Genomic DNA, 25,371 nt, shown 5'->3' with positions numbered 1-25,371 from the left:
GTCTTCTCTTTTAGATTTTCTTGAAAGTGGCTGAGGACAGTGGAGTTGATTCTGTGGAACTTTCAGGTGAGATTTATGATCACATTTGCGATAAAATGTGAAAAGGAAACATGACAAACCTGTCATGACGTGTTTGTAGATGGCGTCGTGCCGACGAGGACACGTCGCCGCCATGCATTTGGAGACCATCAGAGCTGCTTAAAGCCCTTCACTGAAGATGACTTTGATTTCAACGACTCCGAAGGTGACACAGCCGTGGAATTTAATTTGTTATCATCCCTAAATGCAAAAAAAGGCAACACTGGATAATGACGGTTTGTGTTTACTTGTATCCTCATGTGTCTGTTATGTTTCCAGAGTCCCGTGAGACGGACTGGCTTAGTGGCAGCGATGGTAAAGGCTCCTTCCAGGTCAAAGGCTGGAGTTTGAAGCGACAGCAGTTTGTGGCACTACTCTGGAAAAGATTCCTCTATGCTCGCCGTTCCAGGAAGGGCTTTTTTGCACAGGTAGGCTTTTTTTATTAACATAGATTGTGTGGTCACGTGTAATTCAATCCTTAGAACAAGCTGTGCTTTCCTTTGCAATTATAACAAAATCAATGAAGGCATTTTGAAAAAGTTCCCACAGTTATCTGCACAGAATTGTCGCTTATGTCTTGGGAAAATAAACAATGAAGATTTGAAGGGATTTAAGGGGTTTAGCACAATCAGTGTTGCTCAATACTTGGGTTTTCAGAGACTTATTACAATCAAGTTCTTTATACTCTCACTGTTTTAGTTTTGTTAAATAATCTTGCATTTGTTCCCCCACTAGATTGTCCTCCCAGCTGTGTTTGTGTGTATTGCCTTGGTGTTCAGCTTAATTGTTCCTCCATTCGGAAAGTATCCAAACCTGGCTTTGGATCCCAGCATGTATGGAGAGCAGTTTACCTTTGTCAGGTATGCTTATCCGTCAGTTATTTATAAGTCCAGAACTGCGTATGAGAATTGCACGCACATTCAAACGAATATTATCACGAGATATAAACAGCTAATATAATTTTTTATTATTTATCTTGACAGCAATGACATTCCGGAAGACCCTCATATCAACAAACTACTTGGAGCTTTGACCGACAAACCAGGATTGAGAACACGCTGCACGCATGGCGAAAACATTTTGTGAGTCCTAACAAGTCAAAACACAATCAGTAAGATGAATTATATCAAAAATAATATCAATTATTATTATTGTTATCACAACAATAATCATCATTATTGTCATTTTGTGAGTCCTAACATGTCAAAACACAATCAGTAATATGAATCATATGCAATATTAATATTATTAATAATAATAATAATGATGATTGTTAGAAACTTGTTTAATTATAATCCATTTTATTTTGAATTTGCAAATGAATGTTTCTCCATGCGGTGCAGGGATACTTTGTGTGCCTCCGTGGAGGAAGAGTGGTTGATTCCGCAAGTACCTCAAAGTGTGAAAGACATGTTTGACAATGGCAACTGGTCCATGGAGAATCCGTCACCTCTGTGCGAATGCAGCTGCGATGGACGCAAAAGGATGCTGCCTGAATGTCCAGCTGGTGCCGGGGGTCTTCCGCCTCCACAGGTTAGTAAATCCAGAAAATATACAGATTAGCTGCTTAAATTGTCACTCAACCATTTTGTCTGCTTTGTCTTCAGATGAAGCTCAGTGACAAAGACACTCTTCAGAACTTGACGGGCAGAAATGTGTCAGATTATCTGGTGAAGACCTACGCTCAAATCATTGGCAAAAGGTGACCCTCATTATTTATTCAATTGCTTTTTTTCCTATGTTGTTGGGCTTTCAAGTCACTTTTTCTCAGTGTATGAGACAACGCTCGTTTCTAAAAATGTTCTTTGTTTCTTTCTATCACGTCTCAGCCTGAAGAACAAGATTTGGGTCAATGAGTTCAGGTACCTTAGTTGACATCTAATCCCTCTTGAGAGCTGGATTTCCCGTAGTTTTAAAATAACTTATCTGTGCACAGATATGGTGGCTTTTCACTTGGTGCCAGAGGCTCTCAGCTTCCTATTCAGAGAGATGAGATCGATGAGGCAATTGCTCAACTGCGTTTGCGCTTCCGCCTAGAAAGGGTAAAACTGAATGGTTTTACTCTTTGAAAACAAAATGGGGTTAAAGCACTGTGAGTTATACATGATGGACAAAGTGTCTTGTTCTCCCACTGTCTAGGGAACCGCAGCAGATCGTTTCTTCCGCAGTCTCTCCAACTTTATTCAAGGATTAGACACCAATAATAATGTCAAGGTTAGTACAGGCACATGACTCGCAAAAGGAAACCATTGAGGAGTCTAACAAACAGAAAAAGAAAGCACAACTTGAAATGGTGTCTCATCTGTTCACAGATCTGGTTCAACAACAAGGGCTGGCACAGCATTGGCTCTTTTCTAAATGTGATGAACAACGGGATCCTTCGAGCAAGTCTGCCAGCTGGCAAAGACCCCACCAAGTTTGGTATCACCGCATATAACCATCCCCTCAACCTCACCAAGGAACAGCTGTCACAAGTTGCCCTGTATGTAAACCAGAAAATATGCCACTCTCACCAACCAAGAAGAAAAATTAACTCATGATTTCCTTTACCCGCTTCAACCATTTTTCTCAGAATGACGACATCGGTGGATGTGCTGGTGTCCATCTGCGTGATCTTCGCCATGTCCTTTGTACCCGCCAGCTTCGTTGTCTTTCTCATCCAAGAGAGGGTGAACAAGGCAAAACACTTGCAGTTTATAAGCGGAGTGCAACCTTTCCTCTACTGGCTTGCCAACTTTGTTTGGGACATGGTATGACATTCCAGTTTTCTCATGCTTTGTGATAATACAGTGATACCTCAGCTTACAAACGCTTTAGTTTACGAACTTTCCACTTTATGAACATTAAATTCGCGAGAATATAATCTTGGCATACGAACTAGTTTTCGGCAAACGAACCAAACCACACGGTCGAATAGTGCCACGGTGGCTGGCGGACTAGTTTTCATCACCCCCTCTCTTTGAGTGTAGACGTGATTTGTTATCGAGTGGAGTACTTTTGCTATTATGGGACCGAAAAAGACCCCACCACAGGCTTGTGTTCAGCCGAAGAGGACACAAAACAAAATTACAGTCAAGCAGAAGAAGTAGATCATCGAAAAACACGAACGAGATGTGCGTTTGTGTGACACTAGCGTCCTAGTACCAGTATGCTAAGTCGACCATTGCTATGTGTGGCTAAGGGTGTTTCTGTGTTCTCTAAGCAACGGTCTCAGGCAGTAGAAGAGGTTGAGAAACTACTGTTTATTTGGATTAATGAAAAGCAGCTAGCAGGGGACATTGTGAGTGAGGGTATTATCACCGAGAAAGCACGGCAACTTCACTCGGATATCATCGAGAGGCAACCTGGAAGTTCGCGATCCATTGACAACTACCATCACAAAGGTAAATAAAACGACTTTATTATATAGTACAGTTTATTTCTTTAATTACAAAATAAAAGCACATTTATGATACATAAAATAAGGTATATTTTGTGTAGTTTTTAGGGTTATTTAGTAGAAAATTATGTTCTTTGGAAAGCTGGGAACGGATTATTCTCATTGTTAATGGTTTCTTATGGGAAATAAATGTTTGGCAGACGAACTTTTCACCTTACACACACTTTCTGGGAATCAATTAAGTTCGTAAGCTGAGGTATCAATGTATTTCGAAATGATTCGCCCTTATCACGCAGCTTTCCTTATTTATTGAGAAAGAAATACCATGAACCCATATTAAAATCTATTGTGTGTGTATATGGGGCGGGGGTCTCCTAAGAATTGATTCCGTGTCCAGTGCACCACCCACATTATATCGTCTATAATGCTCAAAATAAGTGCAAGATGTAGATTTCAGATGACTCAATTGTTTGATTTCTTTCTCCTCTTTTTGCAGTGTAACTACATTGTCCCTGCGACGCTGGTCATCATCATTTTCATTTGCTTCCAACAAGATGCTTACGTCTCCTCCACCAATTTACCTGTGCTGGCCTTGCTTCTCCTGCTATATGGGTAGGTTGGGGCATATTTTTCACGTGATATGCATTTGAATATTTATCAAATTTATGCAAATAAGTCATTAGGTGCTAATAACTAACCCTTATTCTTCTTGTCTTTTTAACTTCTTTTCAAGATGGTCCATCACGCCTTTGATGTACCCGGCCTCGTTCTTCTTTAAGATACCAAGTACAGCCTACGTGGTTCTGACCAGTGTCAACATACTGATCGGAATAAATGGCAGCGTGTCCACATTTGTATTAGAGCTCTTTGGTGGCAATGTAAATATGAACTTGTATATCATTCAGATTCCACTTGATGGATATATAGACAATATTTTGTGCTTTGATGTTGGAATTTTGGATGCGGAAATTTGATGATTGAATGACAGAGAATATTTGGATCCCTTCAGGAGATCGGTGGTATCAATGACATCCTGAAGAACGTATTCCTCATCTTCCCTCACTTCTGTCTGGGACGAGGATTGATTGACATGGTCAAGAATCAGGCCATGGCTGATGCTTTGGAGAGATTTGGTGAGCACAGCAGAGTGGCCGGAGTCAAAAAACGAGTCCATACTACTTTTAATGCGATGTGTCAAAACATTGTTGTTGTTTTTTTTTTACATCTCTAGGAGAAAACCGCTTTCGTTCCCCTCTGGCTTGGGACATGGTGGGAAAGAACCTATTTGCAATGGCGATTGAAGGAGTCATTTTCTTCTGCATCACCATCCTCATCCAGTATCGTTTCTGTATCAAAGCCAGGTGTGTGCATGAAAAAAAGTCATGTTGTGCCCCTGTTTCTATGAAACATTCACAATTTGGGCTAAATTATTCTGTTTTGATGACTGCGACCTCACATCTGCGCTTTGTCCTTGCAGGTCATCATCCAGCCACCTGAAGCCAATTGGCGAAGAAGATGAAGATGTGGCCAGAGAACGACAGAGAATCCTCAGTGGTTCAGGGCAAACCGACATTTTGGAGCTTCGTCAGCTTACAAAAATTTATAAGCGGAAACAAAAGCCCGCTGTGGACCGCCTGTGCGTTGGCATTCCCCCAGGCGAGGTAGGGAATAAGTGTCCTTCTCGTCTATGTTCTTGACTGTAGACACATGTAAATGGACTGTCGAGCTCACCTTGGTATCGTTTAGAAGATGAAATCCTGATCGGGTTTTTAATGAAACAACGATTAAATATGTATTTCTTTGTCTTCCAGTGTTTTGGTTTGCTGGGAGTCAACGGCGCAGGGAAAACCAGTACGTTCAAAATGCTGACAGGTGATTCAGTGGTTACCAGTGGAGAGGCCTATCTGGCAGGCAAAAGGTACCACATATAATACTTCAGAGTACCCTGTGAGGCTGTAATATATGCAGACTCACTGACATTCGAACTCTTTGCTGGAAATGATTCCTCAAATTCTTCCATGTGTGTGTGTTTGCTCCAGCGTGACAACAGAAATAAATGAGGTGCATCAGAACATGGGCTACTGTCCGCAGTTTGATGCCATCAATGACCTGCTGACGGGACGAGAGCACCTTGAGTTCTACGCTATTCTTAGAGGTGTTCCTGAGAAGGAAGTGTGTGAGGTGAGCAACACATACTTATGCAACTTTCGGGCTTGTACCTGTCAAGACTAATAAACTAGGAATGTAACGGACACAAACAAGCGGTTTTTCCCATAGTAAATGTTCCTTAGCTCATTCACTGCCAGACATGTGCAAAATTGTGTCCACTCCAGTGCCAGGGTTTTTGTCATTGTCACTCCAATTCCAAGAGCCACAGAATATTGAGTTTTAGTTCTACATAAGCATTCAATACAGCATAAGAAACCATAGGCTCTCTTCTTTCATCCGAAAAAGAGTTAATTCCTAAATAATATAGGTCTGGAGTTATATGAGCTTGAAATGGACTAACTGTCCAAGACAATGCAATACATGCATATTCAAAGTCAAAGTCAGCTTTATTGTCAAATATGCTAATATGCATGACATACAGCACAGATGAAATTACTGTCCTCTTGGACCCAGCGTGCAAGGCACTTATAATGTGGCTAAAAAAGAAAGACAATTGACAACAGACAATACATATAATAATAATAATAATAATAATAATAATAATTATAATAATAATAATAATAATCTTCTTTTCCTTTCGGCTTTTCCCTTCAGGGGTCGCCACAGCGAATCATTGTCCTCCATCTCTCCCGGTTTTGTGCATCCTCTTCTCTCACAATAATAATAATAATAATAATAATAATAATAATGATAATAATAATAATAATAATAATAATACACTTTAGAGTCAGCTGAAGCTGGAACAAAGTGCTAAACTAAACAGTCAATGCAACGTAAGAAACCTTAGACTGTTCTTTCATCAGAAAAAAAGTTATTTCCTAAATTATATGGGTCTGGAGTTATATGAGTTTGAAATGAGGGCGGCTGTCCTAAATACAATGCAATACATACTGTACATCTTGGTTTATATAGTGCTTTAACAACAGCTGAAGCTGGAGCAAAGCGCTAACATGGAAAAAAAGGGAAATGCTGCCCCTGTGTGGAAGGAAAAAAAACATTGCCTGAGGCCACGGCCTGCGCTTTATCGGCACCCAAACAAGAAAAAAACTAAACCCGGACAAATTCGGGAATGGCGCTCTAGGTCATATTTTCAATTCCTTAATAAATTCATGAATGGCAGTGAATGAGTTAAATATAATGTAAATATGGTTATCATTCTTATTGTATATTTCAGTAATGAGTCCTGTGGCCGTGTCCGTATAACCTGTGAAAATACATCAATAAATCAAAAGGTGTAATGTCGGTTTCTCTCCGCTAGGTGGCAGAGTGGGGCATTCGCAAGTTGGGCTTGGTCAAGTATGTTGACAAATCGGCAGGTAGTTACAGTGGAGGCAACATGAGAAAACTGTCCACAGCAATCGCTCTCATAGGAGGACCACCTGTTGTATTCCTGGTAGGATGAAAATAATCATCATTCGGCCTTCATCTTCCTAAATGAAAGGGATTCGCATTATTTGAACGCGTTTGTGGTTACATTTAACAGGATGAACCGACTACAGGCATGGACCCGAAAGCACGGCGTGCCCTGTGGAATGCCATCCTGAGCATTATCAAAGAGGGACGATCTGTCGTCCTGACCTCCCACAGGTTAGGATGTAAAAATGGATCAAATCTAGCGAAACACATTGAGTTATCTATTATTAATAATAATAATAATAATACATTTCATTTCTAAGCGCCTTTCAAAACTCTCAAGGACACTTTACAGTCTCAGGATATTTTTTTCTATTGGATATCTATTGGCTAGCTGGCTATCTGTTGGCTATATATTGGCTAGCTAGCTGGCTGGCTGTCTGATGGCTATCGAGTTGGTTAGCTGGATATCTATTGGCTATCTGTTAGCTAGCTGGTTAGCTGGCTGGCTATCTATTATCTATAGCTATCTTAGCTAGCTTTTTATTTATTTGATTTATTCCGGGTTGAGTGAACGCTGGCGCATGTGGCTGCCGCTGCTCACCCACAGGAAAACTGATCCAGTGACTGTAAAGTGACCGTGAGAGTTTTGAAAGGCGCTTACAAGTGAAATGTATTATTATTATTATTTATTGAAGTGTATTTCCCCCGACATACATCATTTAATCTGATGGGTTGGCTATTTTTTTAACAGCATGGAGGAGTGTGAAGCGCTTTGCACCAGAATGGCCATCATGGTCAATGGCAGATTCCGCTGTCTTGGGAGCGTACAGCACCTGAAGAACAGGTAGCAATCACTGCAGAAAATCTCACTGGCAAACCTTGTGGTGAAAGTTAGATCAATTGCTTATCTCTACATTATGACCTCAGTCAAGAAGGTTCTGTAAAACGTCTATTCCCTTCAGGTTTGGAGATGGTTACACTATCATCCTGAGGGTGACTGGACCGAATCCAGACCTCAGGCCGGTGATGGAGTTCATTGAGTTGGAACTTCCTGGCAGTACATTGAAGGAGAAACATCGCAACATGCTTCAGTATCAACTGCCCTCCTCCCTCACCTCGCTCGCACGCATCTTCTCCCTGCTGGCCACCAACAAGGAGGCACTCAGGATAGAAGACTACTCTGTCTCTCAGACCACACTAGACCAAGTAAGGCTATTTTAGGTCTTCCTTTACAATGTAAATATCCAATTCTATTGTGAAGTCTTTGTAATGTATTGTGCTTGACTTTGCAAGTCCTAAAATCAATTAATCATATAAAAATCAAAATACCCCCTTCCAGAATTGATCTACCGTACTTATTCAAGTATAACACGCAACATTTTCTACCTAAAAAGAACTCAAAGTTTGGGTGTGCGTTATAAATGAGGCCTGGGGGGGAAATGCTCATATACAGTAAAGTCTCGTTATATCGATATCGGATATATCGATAGTCCCGGTTATATCGATACTATTTCTATGCATGCACGGAGAAAATTACATGCAAACAGGGTCGGATATATCGATAGTCCCGGTTATATCGATATTTTTTCGGACTCCCTTGAATATCGCTATAACGAGACTTTACTGTATATTTAAAGGACAACCTTATATGGAGCTTGGACGCCCTCTTCTGGTGCAACACGAGGTTTTCAGACCAAACAAGCATTGACGTGATGGAAGGACAGCTACAATGTGTCCTTTTTTTCTGTCAGGGGCGTTCCTTCAGTGACGTCACATACGGACTTGTCACAACTCAAAAACAAGACTTCCGGAATATTCAGCGCGAGTCTTAAAACGTAAAATATAGCTATATGCAGTGGAATCTTTGTAAAATGCGCTCAGTAGAAGTCATTTGAAGCCATTTTACAAATTATGGACACAACTTGTCCGGACACGTCGGTTGTCCTTTAATTATTAAATGTCATTTTGTAAATTTGGGAAAACTTGATTTGAATGAAATATTTATTTATGATATGATATCTATTTTCCTCTTCTTCTCGCCAAGGTGTTTGTAAATTTTGCCAAGGACCAAAGTGACGAGGACCACTTGAAAGACGTCCACCTGAGCAAACGCGACGCAGTGGTCGTGGACATTTCCCAGCTCAATTCTTTCCTCTTGGAGAGCAAGACCAGGGAGAGCTGTGTCTGATTCCAACTTGCTACCAGAAGGTGTCGCCATCCCAACAACCAAACTCCCACTCCAGATGTAATCTGCACCACAACATTTCAAACGGGAGTCAGACTATGTTCACTTTATTTTGTTCTCATTTGTAGTCTTTTTTTTGTAATTCTGTCTCAGTGGACCTGCTGTTAAATGCACAGCCTCTGAAGGTATGACGAGGCAGAGACTGCAGGTATTGTTAAACACTGAACTCAATGCAAGTCAATGCAAGAAATCGATATATTTAAGACAAAAAGATACTTGAGTGAGGGTTTGGAGACTGGTGCTTCTCCCTCACGATGGACAATTGAGGTGAGGTTTGTCATTCTTTGTTTGACTGGAAAAGTAGCCGTGCTACTGTCTCAGAGGAAGTCTCACACAAAGCCCATTCCAAAAAGTAGCAAGCTACTTTGCGGAAGGAAGAAGAATGTTCTGATCATTCACTGCCAACCGCAAAAAAGGATTTAAAGGACTTTGAACCCTTTTTTTTAAAATCAAATGTCTTTGTTACCAGGAGCAGTTTTATAAAGCAGGGTGTGTCTCGAAACAATCCCAACACATTTCAAGAGAGAAACACAACATTAATGACACGTTTTTTTCATTGGATTGGTGAAAAGTTGTAACTTAGTTGTATGTTTCTTTGAATTAACACTTGTTTTATAAGTTTTTTTTTTCATGTGGTTCACATCGTGTCATGACTTAGTTCATCACAGTGCCTATGGTAAAAGTGAGCACTCCATTAAAGGACAACCGACGTCAGAAAAACGTTTTATAGCATCTAAAATACCCAAAACACGCAGTATGATATTTTTATTCAAATGCAAAAAAATGCACAATTTTTATTCAAATAAAAATGACTTAAAGTGTCCAAAATCTGCAAAAAAATTGAGCTGCGAATTGGGCATTTTCAGAAAGTCCCGCCCCCAGTTCGTGATGTCACGCCAAGACGTCTTGCATTGCTGGAGAATCAAAACAATGGCTTCAGATTCAGAGAATATGCTTTCTTGTTACACCTCCAGTTATGAATATGATTCAAATAGTTATGAAGAGGAAAGCATACATGTTTGCAATCAATTAAAGAATTTATTCCATGCCATTTTGAGACAACATTGGGGAGAAACGATCACCAGAAAAGAGGCACAAAATGGCGACCTCCTGTGGCCACCTCCGTTTCCACAGGCTGATAAATTCCTTATATGGAGCTTGGACACCCTCTTCTGGCGGCTTTTGGGTGCAACACAAGGTTTTCAGACCAAACAATACAGCAAAATACATTGACGTGATGGAATGCTACAATGCGTGGTTTTTTTCGGTCAGGGGTCGTTCCTTTAGTGACGTCACGTACGGACTCGTCACCAACTCAAAAACAAGACCTCCTGAATATTCCGCGCGAGTCTTAAAACGTAAAATATAGCTATATGCCGTGGAATCTTTTTAAAATACGCTCAGTAGAAGTCATTTGAAGCCATTTTACAAATTATGGACACAACTTGTCCGGGGACGTCGGTTGTCCTTTAACAACATCTACAGGCTGCAAAGGGATGTTTCAGACCATTTGACAAAGCAGACAATTTTATTTGTGGAGAAGAAAAACAAATGTTCCTTGTAAAAAAAAAAAAAAAAAAAGAACAAAAACATAATGTTGTCTTGATGTCTGTACATGATGTGCAGTCCACTATAATGCCATGTTTTCAATCAGCCCCGCCAACTTGGGCTTCTATGATTGAAAGCTGCAGGGGGTTGAACATTGCTTGCTCGCCTCCACCTGCAGTGTGGCAAAGCTTGCAGACTGTTTTGTTTTTAGTAGATGTTTAGAACTGAGGGCTCTGAATCGAAATGAGGAACACGTCATTCGCGGGGGGAATCAAAAGGAAGCACTCATACTTGCGAGTTGACAGTCGTACTTCTTTCCTTGAGATGGAACTAACATGGTCAATGTTATGTACAGTGATACCTCGGTTTTCGACCATAATCCGTTTCAGAAACCTGTTCGAGAACCGATTTGTTCAAAAACCGAAACAGCACTTTCCATTAAAATCAATGTAAAAAATCTTAATCCGTTCAAAGTCTAGAAAACAACTTTTTAACCATTTCATCGCATAAAACTGTTACAAACTTAATAATAGAGCAGGTCAGGTGTAATATTCTATAAAAACAAACTTTTATTTTCACCAAGTTTTAACATCAACATTAACATCTGTACATAAAAATCTCTATCTTTCTGCCACGGGGCGTGTTGGCACCTATCCCAGCTATCTTTGGGCAAACACAAGGCACACTAACTTTTCAAACCATCCTCTGCTTGCTTTAAAATCATACTATTCAGGAGATCTTAACCAAATATGTCAGCATTTTCGCAAAAATAAAACAACAATTTTAATGCGTCGGAAGGAAGTGACATATAAGGAAGCAGAGGGTAGTCGAGTGATGCATTCAGATGCACTCAGTTTAGTTGAGAACCAAATTTCGGTTGTATACCGGGGCATAAAAAAATATGACATTTTTGGTTGAAAACCGAATGGGATGAGAACCGAGACGTTCGAAAACCGAGGTTTGACTGTACTGTATGAGTATTGTGGTGTTCACACAAACATAAGCAACGAGCAGTTCCGTGCCAAACTGAATCATGACGAGGCAATTGTTTTGTACTAATTTAAAGATGTACTTTCCTTTTTTTCAGTTGGCCACCTAAAGGAGACTACAACACATGTTACTATAGGGTGAAAAGTTGCCAAACTCCTCTAATATTAACTGTGCTGCCATGACTGGACACAATCAGGGACCACTGCAATTTAATTAGTGCTCTGACCAAATACAAAGAATTCTATGCAGGGTTGAAAGACGTAATTGGTGCTGGATGTTCAGTAGAATCTAAAGGCTTTCCGAACTGCCCTGGATTTATTAGAAAGCAATTGTGCCCCTCCCCGGGATATCTGAAAGACATTTTCCAAAGCACCAAACAAGATGTGCTACTCAACAGTATCAAGTATTTACTTTTAGAGGTGATCTTTGAAAGGTCGGAGAGAAAAGTCAAACTGTGATTAGTGAAATCGAGTAATCGTGGTAACGTGGTGATTTTTTTTCTCCTCTTTTTGCTCAATATTCCTATATGTTTACACTTTTTTCCAAGTATTAAACAACAGCCGTTTGAGTCTGTTACTCGTTGCGTATAGTAACTGTTTCAATAAAGTTCATACATTTTGAAAAAAACAAAGTCTGGTGTTTTTTAGGGTGAGTGGTGGAAATTTATTCTCGTTGTTTGACATCTAGTGTTGCTGGAAAGTATTCCAATCGCTTTCACTTTTTCCCCATTTATCCTGTACTTTTATTTACCTTATTTATTCGAGTACAACACGCACACGTGTATAACGCACACCCCTAATTTTCAATTAAAAATCGGTATGAAATTTGGATTCACTTTTTCTCGGCTCAACTTGGGTGGTACAACTAACGCTCATGCTTATTCCACTCAGGCTCTCTCGCGGACTCCGAGTTGTCGGGTCCTCCCTTCTCTCCATGACGTCATGCTCCCCCCACTAGCCCAGCCCCCCAAACATGGAAATCACAAGCACCAGACGTTACAATATGAAGAACACTGAATCAAAACTCTGGATATCGGTAATTGTGCAAAACAGGAATGCTTAACTCACGTTTCAGTGTGGGCGAGGCGAGCAAAGAAAATGAAGCGGAGCTAAAGAAATGGTAATCAACAATTTTTAAAAAAGGGAATGCGTGTGATCTGGGTTTTTCAGAGAATCGAAACTGAAACTTAACAACAGCTGAATGTGAGAACAAAGCGTGACTTCCGGGTTGAGTGAACGCTGGCGCGTTTGGCTGCCGCTGTGACTAAAGTGTCCTTGAGACTTTTGAAAAGTGCTTATAAATGAAATGTATTATTATTATTATTATTATTATTATTATTATTATTATTATTATCAATGTAAATTTCTCCACTGCGAGACTAATAAAGGCAAATCCAATTCAATCAATATGGAGAATAGCCATGGAAATGCTGCCCCCTCCTGGAAGGGATATAGCATTAGGGCCACCGAAGAAAAAAAATACGGTTGGCAAAATTCTGACTTTAATCTCAGAATTCTGACTTTAAAATCAGAATTCTGAGAATAAAGTCAGAATTCTGACTTTAAAGTTTCAACGAAAATAATTCTGACTTTAAAGTCATAATTCCGAGAATAAAGTCAGGATTCTGACTTTAAAGTCAGAATTTTGAGATTAAAGTCAGAATTTTGCCAAACGTATTTTTTTCTTCATTGGCCCTAATCCTCTTCCGTAACTGCCTGACCTTCATTTACATCTGCAGTGTTCCCACACCCGATTATGCTGCATGCCTGTAAAATCGCAAACCCGTCAGTGCGTTATTCATCAACATTCACCATGACTGTGAGAGCTCTTCTGTTTGGACTCCTGCTCTTCTGCGTGGCTGCAGGTATTTACACGACGAATCCTAAAAGTGAATTAAGGATATGTTAGTATATATAAATGAAGGCACACAAAAAAAGGCTTCATTTACTATGCTTCCTCTGCTACAACACATTCCCTATTACATTTGTTTATTCAACAACTACGTAACAAAATACATCTGTGGATGTCATCCGTTCTTGTGTAAAATGCAGCAAATGAAACAGAAACATAATGGCTTTGAAATAGAACCTTGTGAAACACCAATAAGATAATTGTGACTCACAACAACCAAAGCTCATACAAAATCTTGCCTGGAAAAATGTGATTTAATCCCACAGGGAGCAGCTGCAAAGAAACCGACAGAATATTGTGGTCTACCATATCACACACAAATGGTTTAACCTGGCTAACCACACCTAAAAAGGCAAACCACAAAGAAATTGACTGGAATTAATTTTACACAGAGGAACAAACGATACACTGTCAGAAGAGTTAAACATGGTTATTGCCGCTCTAAACATCCGACACCTATCTCTAGTCAAACTTTAACTACGGGAAAGTCAATAAAGAAACACATGACCGCCATGTCAAGTTTAGTTGACTTTCATTTTTTTTTTTTAAATCCCAGCCCATGCTTTACCTTTTTATAATGCGGCGTATTTGTGAAAAATATTTGTTATAAACAATATCTTGTTTCAACATTTTATCTCTTTTCACAGATATGAATAACACGGGATCCCTAAGAAAGGTGATGTGTGTTGTTGGGAAGGAAAGAAAACCATATTTATTACATTCTCGATTCTATTTAACTCATTCAATGCCATTCACAAATTCGTAAGGGAATTGAAAATATGACCTAAAGCGCCATTCCCGCATCAGTTTGGGTTTTGTTTTTTTCTTGCTTGGGTGCCCATAAAGCGATGGCCAGATCCATCTTCCACAGGGCGGCAGCATTTCCCTTTTTCCGTGTTAGCTCTTTGTTCCAGCTTCAACTGTTGTTAAAACGCTATATAAACCAATATGTATGTATTGCATTGTATTTTAGACAGCCGTCCTCATTTCAAGCTCATATACCTCCAGACCAGTATAATTTAGGAATTAACTCTTTTTTTCTGACGAAAGAAGAGAGTCTAAGGTTTCTTACGCTGTACTGAATGTTTATGTAGTCCTAAAACTCAATATTTCATGGGTCCTGGAATTCGAGTGACAATGTCAAAAACCCTGGCACTCGAGTGGACACATTTTTTTGCACATGTCTGACAGTGAATGAGTTAAAGAATCTCAATTCAATGCTTTAATATTTTGTTGGTAGAAAATGTACTGACCTGTTTAGTTCCATACAGAGTGTCACTTTTTTTGTTTGCATGTTATTCTGCAGCCATCTTGTCCTGGTACTGATGAGATTTTGGCATGCCCAATGAATTTGGCCCCTGTTTGTGGGAGTGATGGACACACATACGCAAATGAGTGTATCCTTTGTGTCCACAGACAGTAAGTACACAAATTTGCAGTCCACAGCAGCAATTGAAAGTGGATGGGGTGGGGGGGTGAAAGGATAGAAAACAAGATATTCTGAGCAGAACAAAATAAAACTGTCAACTGTATCACACAGGATCCTATTTTTCATATTTGTTGTAATTTCCATTTTATGGACTCTGTATACAATAGAGGGGGGAAATGGAGAACGAATTTCAGCAACATTTTGAAGCAAACCCTTTTCTTTCTACAGGACAACAAAGACAAATGTTTTGATTGTGCACGACGAAGCCTGCTGACCTGCTTAATTGGATATCATCGGCAGCAATGTTTCAATCACAACAATCAGAATGATCAATAAATGTCTATTGACCACACCGATGAGGTGAACAAATGTGTAAGACGTGAATTTTACTGTCAAGTGAAAGCATAGATCAGACACGTCCAGCTCCAGGCCTGGAAGGCCACTGTCCTGCCTGTTTTCCATCTGACCCGGCTGCAACACACCCCGATTCAGATGTTCAGCTCATCAGCCAGCTCTGAAGCCGCATCAAAATTGTTTGATTATTTAAATCAGGTGTGTTGCTCCTGGGGGAGCTGGAAAACAAGTAGGACGGCGACCCGAGGAGAAACTCCGTTTACTCTTGCTATAGTGCCAACCAACACAAACATCAGCTTTTGTGAAGACGCTCGTGAGCTCAACGGTTTGATTGAGTTCATTTATCTAAGGCTTCGAACGATGTACTGAATGCAATTAATGTTTATGTTGTCCTAAAACTCAATATTCTGGAATTTAAGTGACGATGACAAAATCCCTGGCACTGGAGAAGACATTTCTGCACGTCTGGTAGTGAATGAGTTATGAAGAATTATTTTTTTAGAATGTGGTCAGATGATTATGTACAATGTGGTTTCACACGCAGGTGAAAAGTTCGCGAGCGAAAGCGTTCCTCAGCTGAGGTATCACTGTACGTATTCATATTTCTTTTCCTAAGCAACGCAATTATCAATACATTAGTGCGTGTCTGAATAGTGTGTGTGTGCGTGCGTTTGTGTGTATGTGAAGGGCTCGAGTGTCGTCCATTCGTGTGCTTTGAGTTTGTAGTCTGTGCGTGTTACGTGCGTCGTGTGCGCGTGCACGGAAATACGTGTGCGAGAGTGTGAGCGTGTAAAAGAGATTAAAAAAAAAGTGTGCATCCTGAGGTTAAAGTTCAATTGAAACCAGGAAATAGAGAAGTGACAACTGTCCACACACTGCTGTTCATTCGACGTGGCTCATTAGAGGTACTTTTTTTTTAATTCAAAATGGATAATCTAACGATGATCGCTGACCAATTGGAGCCTGTGTAAGTACGTTTTCAGGTTTGCTTACCTTTGTTTATTATTTAGAGCCCGGTTCAGTTTGGGGTCTGTGACAGTTGACTGGTTTGTTTACTAGACATGAGCAGTTTAGACCACCTCAGGATTATGATGAAGCACGGCACTACACAAATACGAACTATCTTTAACACACACATTCTCAACATTTTTCCCCACAGAGAAGCTATCCTTCAGGACTGTCACAATGGAATATCGATTGACCTCTTTCTGCATCTCACTCTAATCCCAGCTGTAAGTCGTCATTGCCTTTTGCCATTTTAAAAATAAATAAATAATAACTTAGCCCAGTTTTCAAGTTCCTGCTTATGATTTTAGGATGAACTTGAAAACTGGACCATGGAATTTGTTGATTTCAAAGTCAGTAGCTTTTTCGCGACCAATGTTTACTCAATAGATTCTGTTTTGGAATGTCATAACCTTCCCCTGTTTGCTTAAAGGGTTTAGTAAAGAAATGTAGGGCAACTGCATCATGCTACGTGCGTCCGCTACGTGGTAAAAAAATTATAATAATACATTTCATTTATAAACGCCTTTATAAACCTTCAAGGTCACTTTTCAGTCACAGGATACGTTTTTTTCTGTGGGTGAGCAGCGACAGCCACACGCGCCAGCGTTCACTCAACCCGGAAATAACTCAAATGGATAAAAAAGCAATTTAGCTAATAGATAGCCAATAGATATACTTAATAGATAGACTAGCTATTTGGAAATATTGTCTTTTTAATTGAGATTTGCAATGTCACACGGATGTTGAAAACCATTTTGAATTTAAACCTGATGAGATTTGACTTTTGGCGGCCCTCTAAAGACGGGCAAATTGTTTTTTTTTTAATGATAAGCCTCAGTCTAGTTTTTTTGAAGCTCCTCCACCTTGTTTTAAGTGTGACCGGTGGTAACGGCAACACTCAAAAGGCCCACTACATACCAGATATTTTAAATATATCAAAGCATTACTTTAAATAAACTCAGTTTTAGTGTGTGTCTGTTATCCAGAGGCAGTTTTGCAATCATTAGCTTTGATTATTTCCTTCCAGGTGCTGATTGCCTTAATCCTGTCATTCCTTCACAAAAGAGAAAAAACATTGGCTATTGACCACAGACTTCCTTTTCTTCAAGGGCGTTTTGGCATTGTAGTGTAAGTCAATCACGAGGAGAAACATTAAAATATACGATTTGAAGTATTCTATGGGATGTTTTATCACTCTGTCACTCGTACAGTTTTTAAAAACAAGGCCATGTTTTCTTTTTTTCATGCTCTTGGCAGACCTCTGGACACCATAGGTAGCCTGAGCAATCGCTGGTCGTACGGCTTCGCCTTTGGCGCCGTGTCCTACAGCGTCCTGCTGCTCTTCTCGGAGCATTACATTCCTTTTACTGTCCCTCACTGGGCCAGAGGTACAAACACTTTCTCCCAACTGGTTATTCTCTGTTGTTCATACTTGAACCGATCACGTGTTTATGGTACCCAGCTATAGTTTACCTTGTTGGAGCTTTGGAAGTGGGACTGGTGAACTTTCCTTTCTTTGCCTGTTTGTCAACACCCTTCAGAGCAGCTGGAGCTGTGTTGGGAATTCTGTACTCTTTGTGTTGGTAGATATTCATCCACCGTGCATGCTTCGATATGGTGGGAAATAGCTAAAATGCCATGTGGTCCTTTGCAGGCTGATCATTACTGTGTGGGATACATTCACATGCCCAGGTGGCAAGGTACGTGAGTACAACTGCTACGAGGTGAGGTCTATGCCCACCTGACATATTTGTTTGTATATTTTTTTATGTATGAAAATTAAAATAGAATTGTGTTTCCAAAAGATTTTGGGGAAATACCAGAAGATAATTGTCCAGTGGCCTTGTATCGTCTCTCTCATTTTTCTTTTGGGGCGATTTGTCTACATGCTGGTCAAACATGTTCGAATACATCTCAAGCTGGAACAGGAGGTAAGAACATAGATCATGTCGAAGGAGGGGTCGGGAACCTTTTTGACTAAGAGAGCCATAAAAGTAAAGCATTTAGAAATGTTTTTCAGTGAGAGCCACACGCACATGCACACACGGATGTGATTTCAACAAAATGTCAGAATATATTATTTAAAATAACTTTGTGATAATACTCACGATTAATAAGAATACTTGTCTGTTCCTCATGATTGGTAAAAAAGAATCCAGCCAAACGATCGGAATTACAGTCAATTTGTCCACAGGCTAAGCTACTGCTAGCTAGCCTGGACACTACTCATTAGCTTGCTTTCTGCTGTCTTTCACAGAAATATATCGATGCTAACGTTAGCATGGGGATTGTCAAAGTGCCACTGATATTCAACTGTTTAATTCATAGTATTGTTTCATTGCAAATTAGAATCCTTCCGTCCATTCAACGTCATTTTTTTTACTCGTCAGGCTTATTTAAAGGACAACCGACGTCTCCGGACAAGTTGTGTCCATAATTTGTAAAATTAAATGACTTCAATGGCTTCAAATGACTTCTATTGAGCGTATTTTAATAAGATTCCACCGCATATAGCTATATTTTACGTTTTAAGACTCGCGTTGAATATTCAGGAAGTCTTGTTTTTGAGTTGGTGACGAGTCCGTACATGACGTCACGAAAGGAACGCCCCTGACCGAAAAAAGACGCATTGTAGCGGTCCTTCCATCATGTCAATGTATTTTGCTGTATTGTTTGGTCTGGGGACCTCGTGTTGCACCCAAAAGCCGGGCAGCCAAGCTCCATATAAGGAATTTATCAGCCTGTGGAAAAGGAGGTGGCCACAGGAGGTCGCCATTTTGTGCCTCTTTTTCGTTGAGACATTTCCCCTCAATGTTGTCTCATAATGGCACGGAATAAATTATTTAATGGATTTCAAACATGTATGCTTTCCTCTTCAGAACTATTTGAATCATATTCATAACTGGATGTGTAACAAGAAAGCATATACTCCGAATCTGAAGCCATTGTTTTGATTCTGCAGCAATGCAAGACGAATCGGCGTGACGTCACGAACTGGGGGCGGGACTTTCTGACAATGGCCAATTCGCAGCTGAATTTTTTGCAGAATTTGGACACTTTAAGTCATTTTTATTGATGTTTTTCATTTGAATAAAAATATATTACGGTGTATTTTGGGTATTTTAGATGCTATAAAACGTTTTTCTGATGTCAGTTAAGAAACAAAAAAGTGACGTCGGTTGTCCTTTAAAAGGGGGCGTTTACCTGTTTCGACATCAACTGCCATAGGTCAGTATCATCCAATCAAAATTGTGCTTTCCACCCAAACGGGAAATGAACAGCGAAAAAGCCAGACTGTGTATTTAGTTTTATCGGCGAGCCAGATGCAATCATCAAAAGAGCCATATATCTCACAAAGGTTCCTGACACCTCATGTAGAGCATCAGGAAACCCATAGAGTGATAACTGAGCCATTTCTTTTTTTTCACTCTCACTGCATTTTCTCTTTTTCTAATCAATGCATTGTACTAATGATGATTTTGAAGCCTGTAATGTGTGCTAAAAATTGTGGAAAAACACCCTACCTGAATTATTTATGCAAAATGTACCACCAGGACCCAGATGAACTGACTCAGTATCATCAAGTGCAGCATGTTAAGAGACTCCTGAGAAAGAAATATACACAGAGGTAATATGCAGTCAAGATTAAAAAAGTTGTGAACCAACTTTGCATTTAATTGTTCCAAATCGAAATACTGTAGAACGCTAGTCACCTCTGCCCTGTTTTGCATCTTATGCATTTATACCAGACATTCCAATAAATGTCAAAGACTACATACACAATTGTTTAACTTATTTTATGTTGCAGAAAGCCCCTGAGCTGGTTCCAGACCAGAGTGTATGAGTGGGATCCCCACTTCAAGTTTCCTAACAGAATCATCGGCACTGCCATCATATCTCTCATCGGTCTATATACAGTAAAGAGCAGAAACAATTGGGTGTTGCATCCATACAGTTGTTGGAATCAAATGCGACACACCCTCTGCCATTTCTTTTAGATGACCCTGGCTGACTACAGTCTCAGTAATATCGCTTTCGATCAATTGGTCCGATGGAAGAACACACTCAAACACTTGATGGCGTCCTGTAATGAGACCGAAGCTTTGGGAGCCGGGATTCCACAACTGGAAGAATTCATCAATGTGGCCAGAAGTGAGTTGGCCACAAATCCTGCAGGGAATACGATGCAAAGGCCTCACTCATTTTGTTTCTTTTTTTAAAAATGATGTCATGAGCATCTGCTGTAAACCTCCATTTTGGAGCACTATATTTCACACACTCTCCTAAGTATATTTTAGCCATCCAAAGTTTGGTGCGCTTTCTGTTTTCGGGTCATCATGTTTACTGTCTCTGTACTGCAAGGGTGTCACTTTTTTTTTTGTTGCCGCGGGCCACATTGTTTTGACGGTTTCCTCTCGGGGGGCCGTTATGAATTTAATTTTAATGTTTTATGCCCTCCACATATGAATAATTACATATAGAGGGCACAACAAATTAATGAATAAGTAGTTTAAATGTTTGAAGTAAAAGTATAATGACCGTTATCACGGTTTATGTGAGACACTTTGAAATTTGGATTTCAGAATTCAGCAAGCATTATGAAATTTCACAAGTTTGATTTGATTTCACGGGGCGAATAAAATGATATGGCGGGCCAGATTTGGCCCCCGGGCCTTGACTTTGACACCTGTGCTGTACTGTTATTCACTCTTAATTTGAACAGAACTAAGTTAGAACTACCGGACAGATGTGCTCATATAGTCAAATCTATTTGTGGGAAAAAAACAATACTCAAAATACTGCAAACAGCTCTATGCTAAAATGAGGATGAATCCCATCAACTTGCTCTTATATAATGAAGAAAGAGAGGATTTGTTGAAGTTTATTTTGTTTGGCCTTGTCCTGCTCAACCGATCCATTTTCATGATCTGCACCTTTATCCGGACAAGCATCAACATGAAAGTAAGTCATTCTATTAATCTATTATTTTGCTTCATTTTAGAGACGTGGTTAGCAACCACCATCTTTGCTAGTCTCAATTCCGTTGCATACACGCTCCATGTACTGGTATGTTACAGGTAAGTGGATCAGTACAATGCCATTCATCTGTGGAAATTCAGACTTTCTCCAATTTATCAAGGTGTGTTGTTTCCAAAGGAAGCATTTAAAAAGACTTTGGAAAGGAGAGAGACGTTTCCTCCCAGAGAAATTTCTCAAGCCCAAGTCTGCTGTCAGTGTGGTGAGCGAAATACCACACAAGATATTTACCAAATGACTCTCAAGGTGAAAAACTTTTTTTATGGATTTTGTGCAGGCCTCCATTGCACGTTACTCTGGATGGCAAATTGCTTTTACGCTATGGGGTAATAATTTTAATTCATGTAAAAATGATACGTCTGTGTAAGCTCTCAGTCGTAGAGGAGTGGTCCATCGATGAAAAGGTTTCTTCAGCCGTCATCTGTACTTTTTTTTTTGAAGGTGTCGTACGTTTCGCTTCTTAAGCGAACTAAAGTCTTACTGGTAGTATCGGCCCTATATATATATCCCTATATATAGGATATAGCCCTATATATATATATATATATATATATATATATATATATATAGGGATATATATATAGGGATATATATATAGGGCCGATACTTCCAGTAAGACTTTAGTTCCCTGAAGAAGCATCTTGGATAAGAAGCGAAACGTACGACACCTTAAAAAAAAAAGTACAGATGACGGCTGAAGAAACCTTTTCATCGATATAAAAATGATATGAATATCTTTTTTAGCATGTTTTTTTTAAACTCGTGTTTCAGGATATCTGATGGTCCATTCCATTCACTTCCTGGTTGCATTGTTGGTGGTGTATGTGATTGTTATTCCGGTACAACATGGAAAAGCCCTGATAATGCTGTCCAATCTCGGCATCCTCGTGTAAGTGTATGTGGCAGGCACAACATAGATTTTTTTTCTTCCTCTCTCAATTTTAGAAAATATTGTTCAGTTCAGCCGTGCAGGTTTTCGATCACGTTAATAAATAGTTTGAATGTTTACTTTACATTACATTGAACAGGTTTTTATTGATTTCTTTTTTATATCCCTTGCATCATCAAAATGACAACATTTGCTTTGTTTTGTTCGTCTTTTTCTTTGTAGCCTGACTATCAGTCTGGTGATCGCGATGGTGATCCTCCAGATAATTATAGTCCAGATTTTTTTTCTCCAGGACAAATTGTCTCCCACTGATAAATACAAACCTTTGGCTCTCAATAACAGGTAGGTTTTGGTGGTTAAATATTGCAAATATCACATGTCAAACTGGGTTGTGATTTAAAAATACCTTGTCTTTTGCCTTCAGAAAAGCATTCCACTGCTTCAACTACTTTTTCTTTTTCTACAATGTGATCATGGGGATAAGCAACTGCATCATGAGGCTGATGATCAGCATTGTGCTGGGAACTTGGCTGGTGTCCCGCATTGACCGTACAATAATGCAGAGAGGATATGAAACCATTGATGCTGGTGAGTTCAATGTTTGTATTTACAGTACTTTTCTCCATAAGTAAACTGTGTAATCAATATTTCTGCATTTCTTAGGTTATAATACATGGATTGGAATGATCTTTGCTGATCACTATCACAACAATCCAGTCATGGTTTGTTTCTGTCAGTTGCTTGTCTCCACAATCTTGGAAAAAAACACAGTAACTGCATACTCCACATTCAACAACACATCATCTGGTATGTAAATACAGCCAAACCTCGGTTTTCGAACGTCTCGGTTTCAACCAAAAATGTCATATTTGTTATGCCACCGAAATTTGGTTCTCAACCAAACTGAGTGCATCTGAATGCATCAGTCGACTACCCCGTGCTTCCTTATATGTCACGTCTTCCTCATTGTCTCATTGTGACCGACGCATTAATATTGTTGTTCTTTTATTTTTGCGAAAATGTTGACATATTTGGTTAAGATCTCTTGAATAGTATGATTTTAAAGCAAGCAGAGGATGGTTTGAAAAATTAGTGTGCCCTGTGTTTGCCCAAAGACAGCTGGAATAGGTGCCAACACGCGCCGTGGCAGAAAGATAGAGATTTTTATGTACAGATGTTAATGTTGATGTTAAAAATTGGTGAAAATAAAAGTTTGTTTTTATAGAATTTTCACATGACCTGCTCTATTATTACGTTTTTATCCAGTTTATGCGATGGAATGGTTAAAAAAAGTTGTTTTCTAGACTTTGAACAGATTAAGATTTTTTACATTGATTTTAATGGAAAGTGCTGTTTCGGTTTTTGAACAAATCGGTTTTCGAACAGGTTTCTGAAACAGATTATGGTCGAAAACCGAGGTATCACTGTATTGCAAAATGCATGTAAATGCACATATGAGAACACAATAATCCCAAGTAATTAGTATTTTCTGTTACTCATATTTCCTTCTTCTTTCCAGAATATTCAGTGAACAGTCGAGCCAGGAGACGTTGGGCATTGTTTTACACACTTTTGCGGAACCCTCATCTGATCCTGCACAGGAAGCTCTACCTCGCCTCAATGGCGACCTTGGACACATCTCCTTCTCTTCAGTCGGACACAATACTGCAGACTTGGGTCATGGCTTTACAAACGCAGAGCTACAAGGCGGCGGCGGCGGGGCCAATGAGCATTGAAGTACAAATACCAGATGGCTAGAATGACAATTTTGCGCTGAGGCACATTATGGTAATGTTTGGAGGTCTGTCATCAGAAGTTACTTGACATACTGTATGTAAAGAGTTTGCAAAGCCGCGGTGCGCACCTGTGACGCCGCATATGTTGTTAAATTTTGAATCTCACTTTGCATGTACTTCGGTCTGTAATTACAGAAAAGTTTCACCGTTTCAAATTCTTTCAAAATGATTTCAAGACCACGATTGGTCGCACCAGTTTGCTTAGACCCTGTGCTGACTTTTTTTGTCTAAACAGAAGTGCTAAGTAGATGATCTGCCAGTTAAAAAATGGTAACATTGAAAATATAAGTATGTGTATTATGTTTGATATCCATGTCATTGCTGAACACGTCATTCTAGGACTTGTTAACTTATGGTATACATGTAGGTTCATTATTTTCCTTGTCTATATAGCATATGCATTATACTATACTTGCTTTGAAAGTGAACAGTTTGATATGAGTTTTAATGGGTTTTCAAATATTTTGTATTGCTAGCTTTGTTATTTTCAACATTGTCTGCTCACCATTATGAACTTGTTAGATAGCCACTTCATTGCTGAACAGGTTATTCTCGGGCTTGTTGCATTATGTTGGTACATAAATTGGCACATCATTTTCCTTGGTATGTCAATATGTAATTATTTTTCATTATTTTTTGTTCGCCATTGTTAACTTTGATACAATGGAAGCTTCTTTTGTTGTTTTTACCAAACAACTAAAGCAGATAAATAAATAACATTTCGATCTAAAGTGATTCTGAACTTTGACCCGACATTTGCATATTTTCACTCATCTGCAATCTTCGGTGGTCAACGTATCTTTTCTAAATTTAGACGACGACTAATTAATCAGAAAAAAAAACGTGATTTTCATTAAATATTGCTAAACCGCGTGTCGCACCATTGGCGAACTTCCGGTAATGGTGCTGTTGTCGAGAGCACGCTTGAGGTGGGAGGACAAACTTTCAAGAGCCCAATTAATTCTTTATCTCCAAACGTGACTCCGACAACCGACAGCGACGCCTTTACGTGTTTAAACACTCAAACAGGTAATTTTGGCACATAATATATTTTCTGATTCTCATTTATTAATATTTCTTAGGCGACGATAACAATCTTTTCCCTTGTCATTTGCCGCTAATGACTAATCGTTAGCTTAATGGTTTTTCTGCATCCGGGCAACAACAGTCTTTCCATTTTTC

General features: G+C 39.5%; 3 protein-coding genes across 3 annotated transcripts in view; all 3 read left to right on the top strand.

Moving 5' to 3' along the window:
- The window catches only part of LOC148892892 (phospholipid-transporting ATPase ABCA1-like), a 32,867-nt gene extending 22,050 nt beyond the window's left edge, over positions 1-10,817 (top strand). Inside the window, exons 26-49 of the mRNA XM_089007307.1 lie at positions 15-66; positions 140-244; positions 358-506; positions 814-938; positions 1,062-1,160; positions 1,422-1,611; positions 1,686-1,780; positions 1,908-1,940; positions 2,015-2,120; positions 2,218-2,292; positions 2,391-2,560; positions 2,651-2,828; positions 3,954-4,069; positions 4,191-4,335; positions 4,467-4,590; positions 4,689-4,818; positions 4,935-5,118; positions 5,269-5,375; positions 5,497-5,638; positions 6,885-7,019; positions 7,110-7,213; positions 7,734-7,826; positions 7,945-8,188; positions 9,027-10,817. Of these exons, the coding sequence (XP_088863433.1) occupies positions 15-66; positions 140-244; positions 358-506; positions 814-938; positions 1,062-1,160; positions 1,422-1,611; positions 1,686-1,780; positions 1,908-1,940; positions 2,015-2,120; positions 2,218-2,292; positions 2,391-2,560; positions 2,651-2,828; positions 3,954-4,069; positions 4,191-4,335; positions 4,467-4,590; positions 4,689-4,818; positions 4,935-5,118; positions 5,269-5,375; positions 5,497-5,638; positions 6,885-7,019; positions 7,110-7,213; positions 7,734-7,826; positions 7,945-8,188; positions 9,027-9,170 (3,045 nt within the window). The 3' untranslated portion in view covers positions 9,171-10,817. The remainder of the gene's footprint in view (positions 1-14; positions 67-139; positions 245-357; positions 507-813; positions 939-1,061; positions 1,161-1,421; positions 1,612-1,685; positions 1,781-1,907; positions 1,941-2,014; positions 2,121-2,217; positions 2,293-2,390; positions 2,561-2,650; positions 2,829-3,953; positions 4,070-4,190; positions 4,336-4,466; positions 4,591-4,688; positions 4,819-4,934; positions 5,119-5,268; positions 5,376-5,496; positions 5,639-6,884; positions 7,020-7,109; positions 7,214-7,733; positions 7,827-7,944; positions 8,189-9,026) is intronic.
- A 1,943-nt stretch (positions 10,818-12,760) lies between these two features.
- On the top strand, positions 12,761-15,474 carry spink4 (serine peptidase inhibitor, Kazal type 4). The gene is made up of 5 exons (XM_089006745.1): positions 12,761-12,967; positions 13,504-13,629; positions 14,324-14,352; positions 14,983-15,095; positions 15,334-15,474. The coding sequence occupies exons 2-5, from the start codon at positions 13,521-13,523 to the stop codon at positions 15,377-15,379; spliced, it is 297 nt and encodes a 98-aa protein (XP_088862871.1). The 5' UTR covers positions 12,761-12,967; positions 13,504-13,520; the 3' UTR covers positions 15,380-15,474.
- Positions 15,475-16,126: 652 nt separating this feature from the next.
- On the top strand, positions 16,127-24,920 carry stra6l (STRA6-like). The gene is made up of 18 exons (XM_089006744.1): positions 16,127-16,426; positions 16,619-16,691; positions 17,495-17,595; positions 17,725-17,855; positions 17,930-18,050; positions 18,122-18,167; positions 18,273-18,398; positions 20,022-20,095; positions 20,276-20,384; positions 20,466-20,619; positions 21,470-21,545; positions 21,625-21,706; positions 21,782-21,830; positions 22,276-22,393; positions 22,616-22,735; positions 22,818-22,981; positions 23,057-23,200; positions 23,913-24,920. The coding sequence occupies exons 1-18, from the start codon at positions 16,386-16,388 to the stop codon at positions 24,149-24,151; spliced, it is 1,968 nt and encodes a 655-aa protein (XP_088862870.1). The 5' UTR covers positions 16,127-16,385; the 3' UTR covers positions 24,152-24,920.
- Positions 24,921-25,371: the final 451 nt, after the last annotated feature.

Source organism: Hippocampus bargibanti, linkage group LG10, assembly GCF_051943395.1.
Source record: "Hippocampus bargibanti isolate YZ-2025 linkage group LG10, ASM5194339v1, whole genome shotgun sequence".
NCBI classification, from domain to species: domain Eukaryota; kingdom Metazoa; phylum Chordata; class Actinopteri; order Syngnathiformes; family Syngnathidae; genus Hippocampus; species Hippocampus bargibanti.
The sequence above is the reverse complement of the archived record's forward strand: the minus strand, read 5'-3'. Positions and strand labels throughout refer to the sequence as shown.